Source organism: Mchenga conophoros, linkage group LG3 (assembly GCF_057382185.1).
Source record: "Mchenga conophoros isolate Kocher_MC1m ecotype Shallow Benthic linkage group LG3, M_conophoros_male_GT1.1, whole genome shotgun sequence".
Lineage (NCBI taxonomy): Eukaryota > Metazoa > Chordata > Actinopteri > Cichliformes > Cichlidae > Mchenga > Mchenga conophoros.
In genome coordinates this window covers 75671529-75685828 of record NC_140528.1, presented here as the reverse complement: position 1 = coordinate 75685828, position 14300 = coordinate 75671529, and the positions used below count along the sequence as shown (strand labels likewise).

General features: G+C 35.9%; 1 protein-coding gene across 1 annotated transcript in view; it reads right to left on the bottom strand.

Annotated features, from left to right (window-relative positions):
- The window catches only part of LOC146580514 (macrophage mannose receptor 1-like), a 74801-nt gene that overhangs the window by 21227 nt on the left and 39274 nt on the right, over window positions 1–14300 (bottom strand). The window contains exon 7 of the mRNA XM_085268062.1: window positions 292–549. Coding sequence (XP_085124188.1) covers window positions 292–549 — 258 coding nt within the window. The remainder of the gene's footprint in view (window positions 1–291; window positions 550–14300) is intronic.

Here is a 14300-nt window from a genome sequence, read left to right as displayed (position 1 = left end):
AAATGAAAGAAATGCAAATACTTACTAGGCCCTTTGAATGTAGAAAGTAGAATCAGTTATGCATTTACAGGGAGAGAAAACAAAATGGAATTAACTATAAACACAATATCTACATGTAAATTGATTCTTCAACACTAATAAACAAGGAAAAGGAAAACAATCACATGCACTGATGAGCAGCAAAAGGAAGATGCAACAACAACAACAAGAAAAACTAAACCAAAGAAAAAAGTCAAAAACAAAACAAAACCTGTTATTCTTCCAGCTTGTACTCATCATTAATTTACTCACCAGTGACTGCAGTAATGCTGACTCCACTGCTTCTGACGTTCTCAAACACAGAGTAGAGAGTGAATGTGTATTGAGTTCCAGCAGTGAGAGATGAGACTGTGTGATTTACTGGTCCATTTCCAGCTGGTGCACTGATGTCTGTCTCTGTACCATTAAACTGGAGAACAAAGCTGACATTGTTGTTGACTTTATTCCACTGCAGGGTGATGCTGGTTTCATTTTGTCCTGATGATCGGAAGCTGTCTGCATTTGGAGGAGCTGAGAGAGAGCAGTTAGGTGGGGGGACAGTTGTGAAAGTGGAACATCAAGTTAAAGACACACATATGTGCTTTTAGTTTCATCAGCAGAGCTTAGCATGTCTGAGAGCCAAACGTAGCATTGCTGTAAATGCTTTTCATTGTAAAGTTATTGTTTCCAACTTGCATCTGAAAATTATTTATTTACGCTTCCCTTTCTATATTGCTGAGTTTAAGCCTCTAATGGATTTTGCTGTACAAACAAATGTTTCCTCATAGACATCAACTAATTGTTGGTCTTTTCTCTCTATTATTGTAGTGCTAAATTACAACAACAAGTGCCTTGACACTGCCTCGACTGGTGAATTAATATCTTCAAATGCTCATGGCTGATTTTTAAATACCAAAATTTCACCTTCATAAATCAGTATTATGTAATGTACACTGATTCATTTCGACGACTAGGAACTAACTGTAAACAACCAATTTACTGTTTATAATCACAACTTGATGCATTCTTTCTGTGAAATAGCACAGTATGAAATGTAATATCTGACCAGTGACTGCAGTAATGCTGACTCCAGAGCTTCTGACGTTCTCAAACACAGAGTAGAGAGTGAATGTGTATTGAGTTCCAGCAGTGAGAGATGAGACTGTGTGATTCAATGGTCCATTTCCAGCTGGTGCACTGATGTCTGTCTCTGTACCATAAAACTGGAGAACAAAGCTGACATTGTTGTTGACTTTATTCCACTGCAGAGTGATGCTGGTTTCATTTTGCCCTGATGATATGAGGTTTTGTGCATTTGAAGGAGCTAAATGGAAAAATGAGAAAATAAAGTAAGTTTCAAAAATTCTTCAAAATTGATTTCTCACTAGTTAAAAACAGTAAAAAAAAAACTATACTGTTGAATTATTATCAGTAGTTTGTGATAGAGATGGAACGATCCGATATTACGTATCAGTCCGATACTGACGTACTGGATCGAATATTGGAGAGAAATAAAAAATGTAATCCGATCCATTAAATATCAAAAAAGCACCTCAAAAGACTTGCTACACGGCGTAACTTGGCTCATAACCGTAGCACGTAGGAGCAGTATACATCACGTGATAGAGCCGCTGTGTGTATTTGTAGCCTCGCTACCAAACCAGCATTTCATCTCTGAGGAAGTGATCCCAGAGAGAAGTAAAGCAAGTGTGTAAGTTCATCTCTGAATGTTTGTAAAGTATTCCCACGTTAAGCTTAACAACCAATATATGGAGCGACTGCCTCTTCTCTCTCCCTCTCTCTCCTGTTGCTACTTCAATCATGGAACTGCTTAATGATCAGCTGATCGGCTTTTCTGTCACGAGTCCGTCTCTCTTCTTTATTTTTGGCCCACTTTGCACCAGAAAGAGGAAACCAGCGGCTGAACAACAGCAGCATGTTTAAGGTTGATAATCTGTTGTTAGAATTCATTTAATATTACTTTCTACACCAGGATCCTTTTCTACGCAGCTGATGGCTGGTAACTGTGCAGGGGCGGATCTAGCAAAGTTTAGCCACGGGGGCCGATAGGGCGTTAACAGGGAAAAGGGGGCACAAAGACATACTTTTCTTTCTTGTTCTCATTTAAAATGTCGAGCTTTTAATAAATAATTATCTGAATCTTACACCCAAAGTTTTAATCTTGTGTAAAATATATAGAAGTCCATTACTGTATATAGTAACTGTTAAGTCTAATATATCTGTAGAATACAGATGTTGAATTTATTTAATTATTCTTGAAAAATAATTTATTTCTGTGCATTTTATTTTCACACTGCATCAAATTAAAGTTGATTACATCGATTAAGCATCATGAGGTGGAGGGTGGGGGGTGGTTCCCTTTTTTTTTTTTTTTTTTGCTGGTAGTTTGTAACCCTATTAGTTAGGTTGCTTAATATTTCTGCTGAGTACTCTTTAAAATACCAGAATAGGGAGGATGGAGTAGGTTTAAGTTTATTAGATTGATCAGTATTGCTGAACTATGAAATATTTTGTTGTATTTTTTACATACAGGTATAACACAATAGCTTTAGTGTTGTTGTTTATTTAAACTTGAGTATGAACTTATACAAAATGCAGCAAGATATTAAAAAACAGTTTTATTGATTAAAAAACACACTATATCGGATTCATATCGGTATCGGCAGATATCAAAATTTATGATATCGGTATCGGTATCGGACATAAAAAAGTGGTATCGTGCCATATGTAGTTTGTGAAAACATTGTATAGCGATTTAAATTAATTGATTAACTCACCAGTGACTGCAGTAATGCTTACTCCACTGCTTCTGACGTTCTCAAACACAGAGTAGAGAGTGAATGTGTATTGAGTTCCAGCAGTGAGAGATGAGACTGTGTGATTCAATGGTCCATTTCGAGCTGGTGCACTGATTTCTGTCTCTGTACCATTAAACTGGAGAACAAAGCTGACATTGTTGTTGACTTTATTCCACTGCAGAGTGATGCTGGTTTCGTTTTGTTCTGATGATATGAGGTTTTGTGCATTTGAAGGAGCTAAACAAAAGAATGAGAAAAACAAGGTAAGTTCTAAATGTGTTTACAATTGATTTCTCGCTACTTAATAAAACTTAATAATTTCATTGTTGATTTTAATTAAAAATATGTGATACCATTGTATTGCAGTTTAAATAATTTCATCAACTTACCGGTGACTGCAGTAATGCTGACTCCACTGCTTCTGACGTTCTCAAACACAGAGTAGAGAGTGAATGTGTATTGAGTTCCAGCAGTGAGAGATGAGACTGTTTGATTCAATGGTCCATTTCCAGCTGGTGCACTGATTTCTGTCTCTGTACCATTAAACTGGAGAACAAAGCTGACATTGTTGTTGACTTTATTCCACTGCAGAGTGATGCTGGTTTCATTTTGTCCTGATGATATGAGGATTTGTGCATTTGAAGGGGCTAAATGGAAAAATGAGAAAATAAAGTAAGTTTCAAAACTTCTTCAACATTGATTTCTCACTAGTTAAAAAAAGTGAAAAAGACTATACTGTTGAATTATTATCAGTAGTTTGTGAAAACATTGTATTGCGGTTTAAATTAATTGATTAACTCACCAGTGACTGCAGTAATGTTGACTCCAGAGCTTCTGACGTTCTCAAACACAGAGTAGAGAGTGAATGTGTATTGAGTTCCAGCAGTGAGAGATGAGACTGTTTGATTCAATGGTCCATTTCCAGCTGGTGCACTGATTTCTGTCTCTGTACCATTAAACTGGAGAACAAAGCTGACATTGTTGTTGACTTTATTCCACTGCAGAGTGATGCTGGTTTCATTTTGTCCTGATGATATGAGGATTTGTGCATTTGAAGGGGCTAAATGGAAAAATGAGAAAATAAAGTAAGTTTCAAAACTTCTTCAACATTGATTTCTCACTAGTTAAAAAAAGTGAAAAAGACTATACTGTTGAATTATTATCAGTAGTTTGTGAAAACATTGTATTGCGGTTTAAATTAATTGATTAACTCACCAGTGACTGCAGTAATGTTGACTCCAGAGCTTCTGACGTTCTCAAACACAGAGTAGAGAGTGAATGTGTATTGAGTTCCAGCAGTGAGAGATGAGACTGTGTGATTTACTGGTCCATTTCCAGCTGGTGCACTGATGCTTGTCTCTGTACCATTAAACTGGAGAACAAAGCTGACATTGTTGTTGACTTTATTCCACTGCAGAGTGATGCTGGTTTCATTTTGTCCTGATGATATGAGGTTTTGTGCATTTGAAGGAGCTAAATGGAAAAATGAGAAAATAAAGTAAGTTTCAAAAAATCTTCAAAATTGATTTCTCACTAGTTAAAAACAATAGAAAATTCTACTGTTGAATTATTATCAGTAGTTTGTGAAAACATTGTATTGCAGTTTAAATCAATTGATTAACTCACAAGTGACTGCAGTAATGCTGACTCCACTGCTTCTGACGTTCTCAAACACAGAGTAGAGAGTGAATGTGTATTGAGTTCCAGCAGTGAGAGATGAGACTGTGTGATTTACTGGTCCATTTCCAGCTGGTGCACTGATGCTTGTCTCTGTACCATTAAACTGGAGAACAAAGCTGACATTGTTGTTGACTTTATTCCACTGCAGAGTGATGCTGGTTTCATTTTGTCCTGATGATATGAGGTTTTGTGCATTTGAAGGAGCTAAATGGAAAAATGAGAAAATAAAGTAAGTTTCAAAAAATCTTCAAAATTGATTTCTCACTAGTTAAAAACAATAGAAAATTCTACTGTTGAATTATTATCAGTAGTTTGTGAAAACATTGTATTGCAGTTTAAATCAATTGATTAACTCACAAGTGACTGCAGTAATGCTGACTCCACTGCTTCTGACGTTCTCAAACACAGAGTAGAGAGTGAATGTGTATTGAGTTCCAGCAGTGAGAGATGAGACTGTGTGATTTACTGGTCCATTTCCAGCTGGTGCACTGATGCTTGTCTCTGTACCATTAAACTGGAGAACAAAGCTGACATTGTTGTTGACTTTATTCCACTGCAGAGTGATGCTGGTTTCATTTTGTCCTGATGATATGAGGTTTTGTGCATTTGAAGGAGCTAAACAAAAGAATGAGAAAAACAAGTTAAGTTCAAAATGTGTTTACAATTGAGTTCTCGCTACTTTATAACACTTAATAATTTCATTGTTGATTTTAATTAAAAATATGTGATAACATTGTATTGCAGTTTAAATAATTTCATTAACTTACCAGTGACTGCAGTGATGCTGACTCCACTGCTTCTGACGTTCTCAAACACAGAGTAGAGAGTGAATGTGTATTGAGTTCCAGCAGTGAGAGATGAGACTGTTTGATTCACTGGTCCATTTCCAGCTGGTGCACTGATGCTTGTCTCTGTACCATTAAACTGGAGAACAAAGCTGACATTGTTGTTGACTTTATTCCACTGCAGAGTGATGCTGGTTTCATTTTGTCCTGATGATATGACGTTATCTGCATCTGAAGGAGCTAAATGAAAGAATGAGAAAAACAAGGTAAGTTCAAAAATTTGTAGAAATTGATTTCTCACTAGTTAACAACACTGAAATTTGTTTTTTTTAATCTTAATCAATGATATGTGAACCATTATAATGGAGTTTTAATAAATTGACTAAATTACCAGTGACTGCAGTAATGCTGACTCCACTGCTTATGACGTTCTCAAACACAGAGTAGAGAGTGAATGTGTATTGAGTTCCAGCAGTGAGAGATGAGACTGTGTGATTTACTGGTCCATTTCCAGCTGGTGCACTGATGCTTGTCTCTGTACCATTAAACTGGAGAACAAAGCTGACATTGTTGTTGACTTTATTCCACTGCAGAGTGATGCTGGTTTCATTTTGTCCTGATGATATGAGGTTTTGTGCATTTGAAGGAGCTAAATGGAAAAATGAGAAAATAAAGTAAGTTTCAAAAAATCTTCAAAATTGATTTCTCACTAGTTAAAAACAATAGAAAATTCTACTGTTGAATTATTATCAGTAGTTTGTGAAAACATTGTATTGCAGTTTAAATCAATTGATTAACTCACAAGTGACTGCAGTAATGCTGGCTCCACTGCTTCTGATGTTCTCAAACACAGAGTAGAGAGTGAATATGTATTGAGTTCCAGCAGTGAGAGATGAGACTGTTTGATTCACTGGTCCATTTCCAGCTGGTGCACTGATGCTTGTCTCTGTACCATTAAACTGGAGGACAAAGCTGACATTGTTGTTGACTTTATTCCACTGCAGAGTGATGCTGGTTTCATTTTGTCCTGATGATATGAGGTTTTGTGCATTTGAAGGGGCTAAATGGAAAAATGAGAAAAACAAGGTAAGTTCAAAAATTTGTAGAAATTGATCTCTCGCTACTTAGCAACACTGAAATTTGTTTTTTTTTTATCTTAATCAATGATATGTGAACCATTGTAATGGAGTTTTAATAAATTGACTAAATTACCAGTGACTGCAGTAATGTTGACTCCAGAGCTTCTGATGTTCTCAAACACAGAGTAGAGAGTGAATGTGTATTGAGTTCCAGCAGTGAGAGATGAGACTGTTTGATTCACTGGTCCATTTCCAGCTGGTGCACTGATTTCTGTCTCTGTACCATTAAACTGGAGAACAAAGCTGACATTGTTGTTGACTTTATTCCACTGCAGAGTGATGCTGGTTTCATTTTGTCCTGATGATATGAGGTTTTGTGCATTTGAAGGAGCTAAATGGAAAAATGAGAAAATAAAGTAAGTTTCAAAAAATCTTCAAAATTGATTTCTCACTAGTTAAAAACAATAGAAAATTATACTGTTGAATTATTATCAGTATTTTTTGAAAACACTGTATTGTAGTTTAAATCAATTGATTATCTTACCAGTGACTGCAGTAATGCTGACTCCACTGCTTCTGACGTTCTCAAACACAGAGTAGAGAGTGAATGTGTATTGAGTTCCAGCAGTGAGAGATGAGACTGTGTGATTCACTGGTCCATTTCCAGCTGGTGCACTGATTTCTGTCTCTGTACCATTAAACTGGAGAACAAAGCTGACATTGTTGTTGACTTTATTCCACTGCAGAGTGATGCTGGTTTCATTTTGTCCTGATGATATGAGGATTTGTGCATTTGAAGGGGCTAAATGGAAAAATGAGAAAATAAAGTAAGTTTCAAAAAATCTTCAAAATTGATTTCTCACTAGTTAAAAACAATAGAAAATTATACTCTTGAATTATTATCAGTAGTTTGTGAAAAAATTGTATTGCAGTTTAAATCAATTGATTAACTTACCAGTGACTGCAGTAATGCTGACTCCACTGCTTCTGACGTTCTCAAACACAGAGTAGAGAGTGAATGTGTATTGAGTTCCAGCAGTGAGAGATGAGACTGTGTGATTTTCTGGTCCATTTCCAGCTGGTGCACTGATGCTTGTCTCTGTACCATTAAACTGGAGAACAAAGCTGACATTGTTGTTGACTTTATTCCACTGCAGAGTGATGCTGGTTTCATTTTGTCCTGATGATATGAGGTTTTGTGCATTTGAAGGGGCTAAATGAAAAAATGAGAAAAACAAGGTAAGTTCAAAAATTTGTAGAAATTGATCTCTCGCTACTTAGCAACACTGAAATTTGTTTTTTTTTTTATCTTAATCAATGATATGTGAACCATTGTAATGGAGTTTTAATAAATTGACTAAATTACCAGTGACTGCAGTAATGTTGACTCCAGAGCTTCTGACGTTCTCAAACACAGAGTAGAGAGTGAATGTGTATTGAGTTCCAGCAGTGAGAGATGAGACTGTTTGATTCACTGGTCCATTTCCAGCTGGTGCACTGATTTCTGTCTCTGTACCATTAAACTGGAGAACAAAGCTGACATTGTTGTTGACTTTATTCCACTGCAGAGTGATGCTGGTTTCATTTTGTCCTGATGATATGAGGTTTTGTGCATTTGAAGGAGCTAAATGGAAAAATGAGAAAATAAAGTAAGTTTCAAAAAATCTTCAAAATTGATTTCTCACTAGTTAAAAACAATAGAAAATTATACTCTTGAATTATTATCAGTAGTTTGTGAAAAAATTGTATTGCAGTTTAAATCAATTGATTAACTTACCAGTGACTGCAGTAATGCTGACTCCAGAGCTTCTGACGTTCTCAAACACAGAGTAGAGAGTGAATGTGTATTGAGTTCCAGCAGTGAGAGATGAGACGGTGTGATTTTCTGGTCCATTTCCAGCTGGTGCACTGATGCTTGTCTCTGTACCATTAAACTGGAGAACAAAGCTGACATTGTTGTTGACTTTATTCCACTGCAGAGTGATGCTGGTTTCATTTTGTCCTGATGATATGAGGTTTTGTGCATTTGAAGGAGCTAAACAAAAGAATGAGAAAAACAAGTTAAGTTCAAAATGTGTTTACAATTGAGTTCTCGCTACTTTATAACACTTAATAATTTCATTGTTGATTTTAATTAAAAATATGTGATAACATTGTATTGCAGTTTAAATAATTTCATTAACTTACCAGTGACTGCAGTGATGCTGACTCCACTGCTTCTGACGTTCTCAAACACAGAGTAGAGAGTGAATGTGTATTGAATTCCAGCAGTGAGAGATGAGACTGTGTGATTCACTGGTCCATTTCCAGCTGGTGCACTGATGCTTGTCTCTGTACCATTAAACTGGAGAACAAAGCTGACATTGTTGTTGACTTTATTCCACTGCAGAGTGATGCTGGTTTCATTTTGTCCTGATGATATGACGTTATCTGCATCTGAAGGAGCTAAATGAAAGAATGAGAAAAACAAGGTAAGTTCAAAAATTTGTAGAAATTGATTTCTCACTAGTTAACAACACTGAAATTTGTTTTTTTTAATCTTAATCAATGATATGTGAACCATTATAATGGAGTTTTAATAAATTGACTAAATTACCAGTGACTGCAGTAATGCTGACTCCACTGCTTCTGACGTTCTCAAACACAGAGTAGAGAGTGAATGTGTATTGAGTTCCAGCAGTGAGAGATGAGACTGTGTGATTTACTGGTCCATTTCCAGCTGGTGCACTGATGCTTGTCTCTGTACCATTAAACTGGAGAACAAAGCTGACATTGTTGTTGACTTTATTCCACTGCAGAGTGATGCTGGTTTCATTTTGTCCTGATGATATGAGGTTTTGTGCATTTGAAGGAGCTAAATGGAAAAATGAGAAAATAAAGTAAGTTTCAAAAAATCTTCAAAATTGATTTCTCACTAGTTAAAAACAATAGAAAATTCTACTGTTGAATTATTATCAGTAGTTTGTGAAAACATTGTATTGCAGTTTAAATCAATTGATTAACTCACAAGTGACTGCAGTAATGCTGACTCCACTGCTTCTGACGTTCTCAAACACAGAGTAGAGAGTGAATATGTATTGAGTTCCAGCAGTGAGAGATGAGACTGTTTGATTCACTGGTCCATTTCCAGCTGGTGCACTGATGCTTGTCTCTGTACCATTAAACTGGAGAACAAAGCTGACATTGTTGTTGACTTTATTCCACTGCAGAGTGATGCTGGTTTCATTTTGTCCTGATGATATGAGGTTTTGTGCATTTGAAGGGGCTAAATGAAAAAATGAGAAAAACAAGGTAAGTTCAAAAATTTGTAGAAATTGATCTCTCGCTACTTAGCAACACTGAAATTTGTTTTTTTTTTTATCTTAATCAATGATATGTGAACCATTGTAATGGAGTTTTAATAAATTGACTAAATTACCAGTGACTGCAGTAATGTTGACTCCAGAGCTTCTGACGTTCTCAAACACAGAGTAGAGAGTGAATGTGTATTGAGTTCCAGCAGTGAGAGATGAGACTGTTTGATTCACTGGTCCATTTCCAGCTGGTGCACTGATTTCTGTCTCTGTACCATTAAACTGGAGAACAAAGCTGACATTGTTGTTGACTTTATTCCACTGCAGAGTGATGCTGGTTTCATTTTGTCCTGATGATATGAGGTTTTGTGTATTTGAAGGAGCTAAATGGAAAAATGAGAAAATAAAGTAAGTTTCAAAAAATCTTCAAAATTGATTTCTCACTAGTTAAAAACAATAGAAAATTATACTCTTGAATTATTATCAGTAGTTTGTGAAAAAATTGTATTGCAGTTTAAATCAATTGATTAACTTACCAGTGACTGCAGTAATGCTGACTCCAGAGCTTCTGACGTTCTCAAACACAGAGTAGAGAGTGAATGTGTATTGAGTTCCAGCAGTGAGAGATGAGACTGTGTGATTTTCTGGTCCATTTCCAGCTGGTGCACTGATGCTTGTCTCTGTACCATTAAACTGGAGAACAAAGCTGACATTGTTGTTGACTTTATTCCACTGCAGAGTGATGCTGGTTTCATTTTGTCCTGATGATATGAGGTTTTGTGCATTTGAAGGAGCTAAATGGAAAAATGAGAAAATAAAGTAAGTTTCAAAAATTCTTCAAAATTGATTTCTCACTAGTTAAAAACAATAGAAAATTATACTCTTGAATTATTATCAGTAGTTTTTGAAAACATTGTATTGCAGTTTAAATCAATTGATTAACTTACCAGTGACTGCAGTAATGCTGACTCCACTGCTTCTGACGTTCTCAAACACAGAGTAGAGAGTGAATGTGTATTGAGTTCCAGCAGTGAGAGATGAGACTGTGTGATTTACTGGTCCATTTCCAGCTGGTGCACTGATGCTTGTCTCTGTACCATTAAACTGGAGAACAAAGCTGACATTGTTGTTGACTTTATTCCACTGCAGAGTGATGCTGGTTTCATTTTGTCCTGATGATATGAGGTTTTGTGCATTTGAAGGAGCTAAACAAAAGAATGAGAAAAACAAGTTAAGTTCAAAATGTGTTTACAATTGAGTTCTCGCTACTTTATAACACTTAATAATTTCATTGTTGATTTTAATTAAAAATATGTGATAACATTGTATTGCAGTTTAAATAATTTCATTAACTTACCAGTGACTGCAGTGATGCTGACTCCACTGCTTCTGACGTTCTCAAACACAGAGTAGAGAGTGAATGTGTATTGAATTCCAGCAGTGAGAGATGAGACTGTGTGATTCACTGGTCCATTTCCAGCTGGTGCACTGATGCTTGTCTCTGTACCATTAAACTGGAGAACAAAGCTGACATTGTTGTTGACTTTATTCCACTGCAGAGTGATGCTGGTTTCATTTTGTCCTGATGATATGACGTTATCTGCATCTGAAGGAGCTAAATGAAAGAATGAGAAAAACAAGGTAAGTTCAAAAATTTGTAGAAATTGATTTCTCACTAGTTAACAACACTGAAATTTGTTTTTTTTTTTATCTTAATCAATGATATGTGAACCATTATAATGGAGTTTTAATAAATTGACTAAATTACCAGTGACTGCAGTAATGCTGACTCCACTGCTTATGACGTTCTCAAACACAGAGTAGAGAGTGAATGTGTATTGAGTTCCAGCAGTGAGAGATGAGACTGTTTGATTCACTGGTCCATTTCCAGCTGGTGCACTGATTTCTGTCTCTGTACCATTAAACTGGAGAACAAAGCTGACATTGTTGTTGACTTTATTCCACTGCAGAGTGATGCTGGTTTCATTTTGTCCTGATGATATGAGGTTTTGTGCATTTGAAGGAGCTAAATGGAAAAATGAGAAAATAAAGTAAGTTTCAAAAAATCTTCAAAATTGATTTCTCACTAGTTAAAAACAATAGAAAATTATACTCTTGAATTATTATCAGTATTTTTTGTGAAAAAATTGTATTGCAGTTTAAATCAATTGATTAACTTACCAGTGACTGCAGTAATGCTGACTCCAGAGCTTCTGACGTTCTCAAACACAGAGTAGAGAGTGAATGTGTATTGAGTTCCAGCAGTGAGAGATGAGACTGTTTGATTCAATGGTCCATTTCCAGCTGGTGCACTGATTTCTGTCTCTGTACCATTAAACTGGAGAACAAAGCTGACATTGTTGTTGACTTTATTCCACTGCAGAGTGATGCTGGTTTCATTTTGTCCTGATGATATGAGGATTTGTGCATTTGAAGGGGCTAAATGGAAAAATGAGAAAATAAAGTAAGTTTCAAAACTTCTTCAACATTGATTTCTCACTAGTTAAAAAAAGTGAAAAAGACTATACTGTTGAATTATTATCAGTAGTTTGTGAAAACATTGTATTGCGGTTTAAATTAATTGATTAACTCACCAGTGACTGCAGTAATGTTGACTCCAGAGCTTCTGACGTTCTCAAACACAGAGTAGAGAGTGAATGTGTATTGAGTTCCAGCAGTGAGAGATGAGACTGTGTGATTTACTGGTCCATTTCCAGCTGGTGCACTGATGCTTGTCTCTGTACCATTAAACTGGAGAACAAAGCTGACATTGTTGTTGACTTTATTCCACTGCAGAGTGATGCTGGTTTCATTTTGTCCTGATGATATGAGGTTTTGTGCATTTGAAGGAGCTAAACAAAAGAATGAGAAAAACAAGTTAAGTTCAAAATGTGTTTACAATTGAGTTCTCGCTACTTTATAACACTTAATAATTTCATTGTTGATTTTAATTAAAAATATGTGATAACATTGTATTGCAGTTTAAATAATTTCATTAACTTACCAGTGACTGCAGTGATGCTGACTCCACTGCTTCTGACGTTCTCAAACACAGAGTAGAGAGTGAATGTGTATTGAATTCCAGCAGTGAGAGATGAGACTGTGTGATTCACTGGTCCATTTCCAGCTGGTGCACTGATGCTTGTCTCTGTACCATTAAACTGGAGAACAAAGCTGACATTGTTGTTGACTTTATTCCACTGCAGAGTGATGCTGGTTTCATTTTGTCCTGATGATATGACGTTATCTGCATCTGAAGGAGCTAAATGAAAGAATGAGAAAAACAAGGTAAGTTCAAAAATTTGTAGAAATTGATTTCTCACTAGTTAACAACACTGAAATTTGTTTTTTTTAATCTTAATCAATGATATGTGAACCATTATAATGGAGTTTTAATAAATTGACTAAATTACCAGTGACTGCAGTAATGCTGACTCCACTGCTTCTGACGTTCTCAAACACAGAGTAGAGAGTGAATGTGTATTGAGTTCCAGCAGTGAGAGATGAGACTGTGTGATTTACTGGTCCATTTCCAGCTGGTGCACTGATGCTTGTCTCTGTACCATTAAACTGGAGAACAAAGCTGACATTGTTGTTGACTTTATTCCACTGCAGAGTGATGCTGGTTTCATTTTGTCCTGATGATATGAGGTTTTGTGCATTTGAAGGAGCTAAATGGAAAAATGAGAAAATAAAGTAAGTTTCAAAAAATCTTCAAAATTGATTTCTCACTAGTTAAAAACAATAGAAAATTCTACTGTTGAATTATTATCAGTAGTTTGTGAAAACATTGTATTGCAGTTTAAATCAATTGATTAACTCACAAGTGACTGCAGTAATGCTGACTCCACTGCTTCTGACGTTCTCAAACACAGAGTAGAGAGTGAATATGTATTGAGTTCCAGCAGTGAGAGATGAGACTGTTTGATTCACTGGTCCATTTCCAGCTGGTGCACTGATGCTTGTCTCTGTACCATTAAACTGGAGAACAAAGCTGACATTGTTGTTGACTTTATTCCACTGCAGAGTGATGCTGGTTTCATTTTGTCCTGATGATATGAGGTTTTGTGCATTTGAAGGAGCTAAATGGAAAAATGAGAAAATAAAGTAAGTTTCAAAAAATCTTCAAAATTGATTTCTCACTAGTTAAAAACAATAGAAAGTTATACTCTTGAATTATTATCAGTAGTTTGTGAAAAAATTGTATTGCAGTTTAAATCAATTGATTAACTTACCAGTGACTGCAGTAATGCTGACTCCAGAGCTTCTGACGTTCTCAAACACAGAGTAGAGAGTGAATGTGTATTGAGTTCCAGCAGTGAGAGATGAGACTGTGTGATTTTCTGGTCCATTTCCAGCTGGTGCACTGATGCTTGTCTCTGTACCATTAAACTGGAGAACAAAGCTGACATTGTTGTTGACTTTATTCCACTGCAGAGTGATGCTGGTTTCATTTTGTCCTGATGATATGAGGTTTTGTGCATTTGAAGGAGCTAAATGGAAAAATGAGAAAATAAAGTAAGTTTCAAAAATTCTTCAAAATTGATTTCTCACTAGTTAAAAACAATAGAAAATTATACTCTTGAATTATTATCAGTAGTTTTTGAAAACATTGTATTGCAGTTT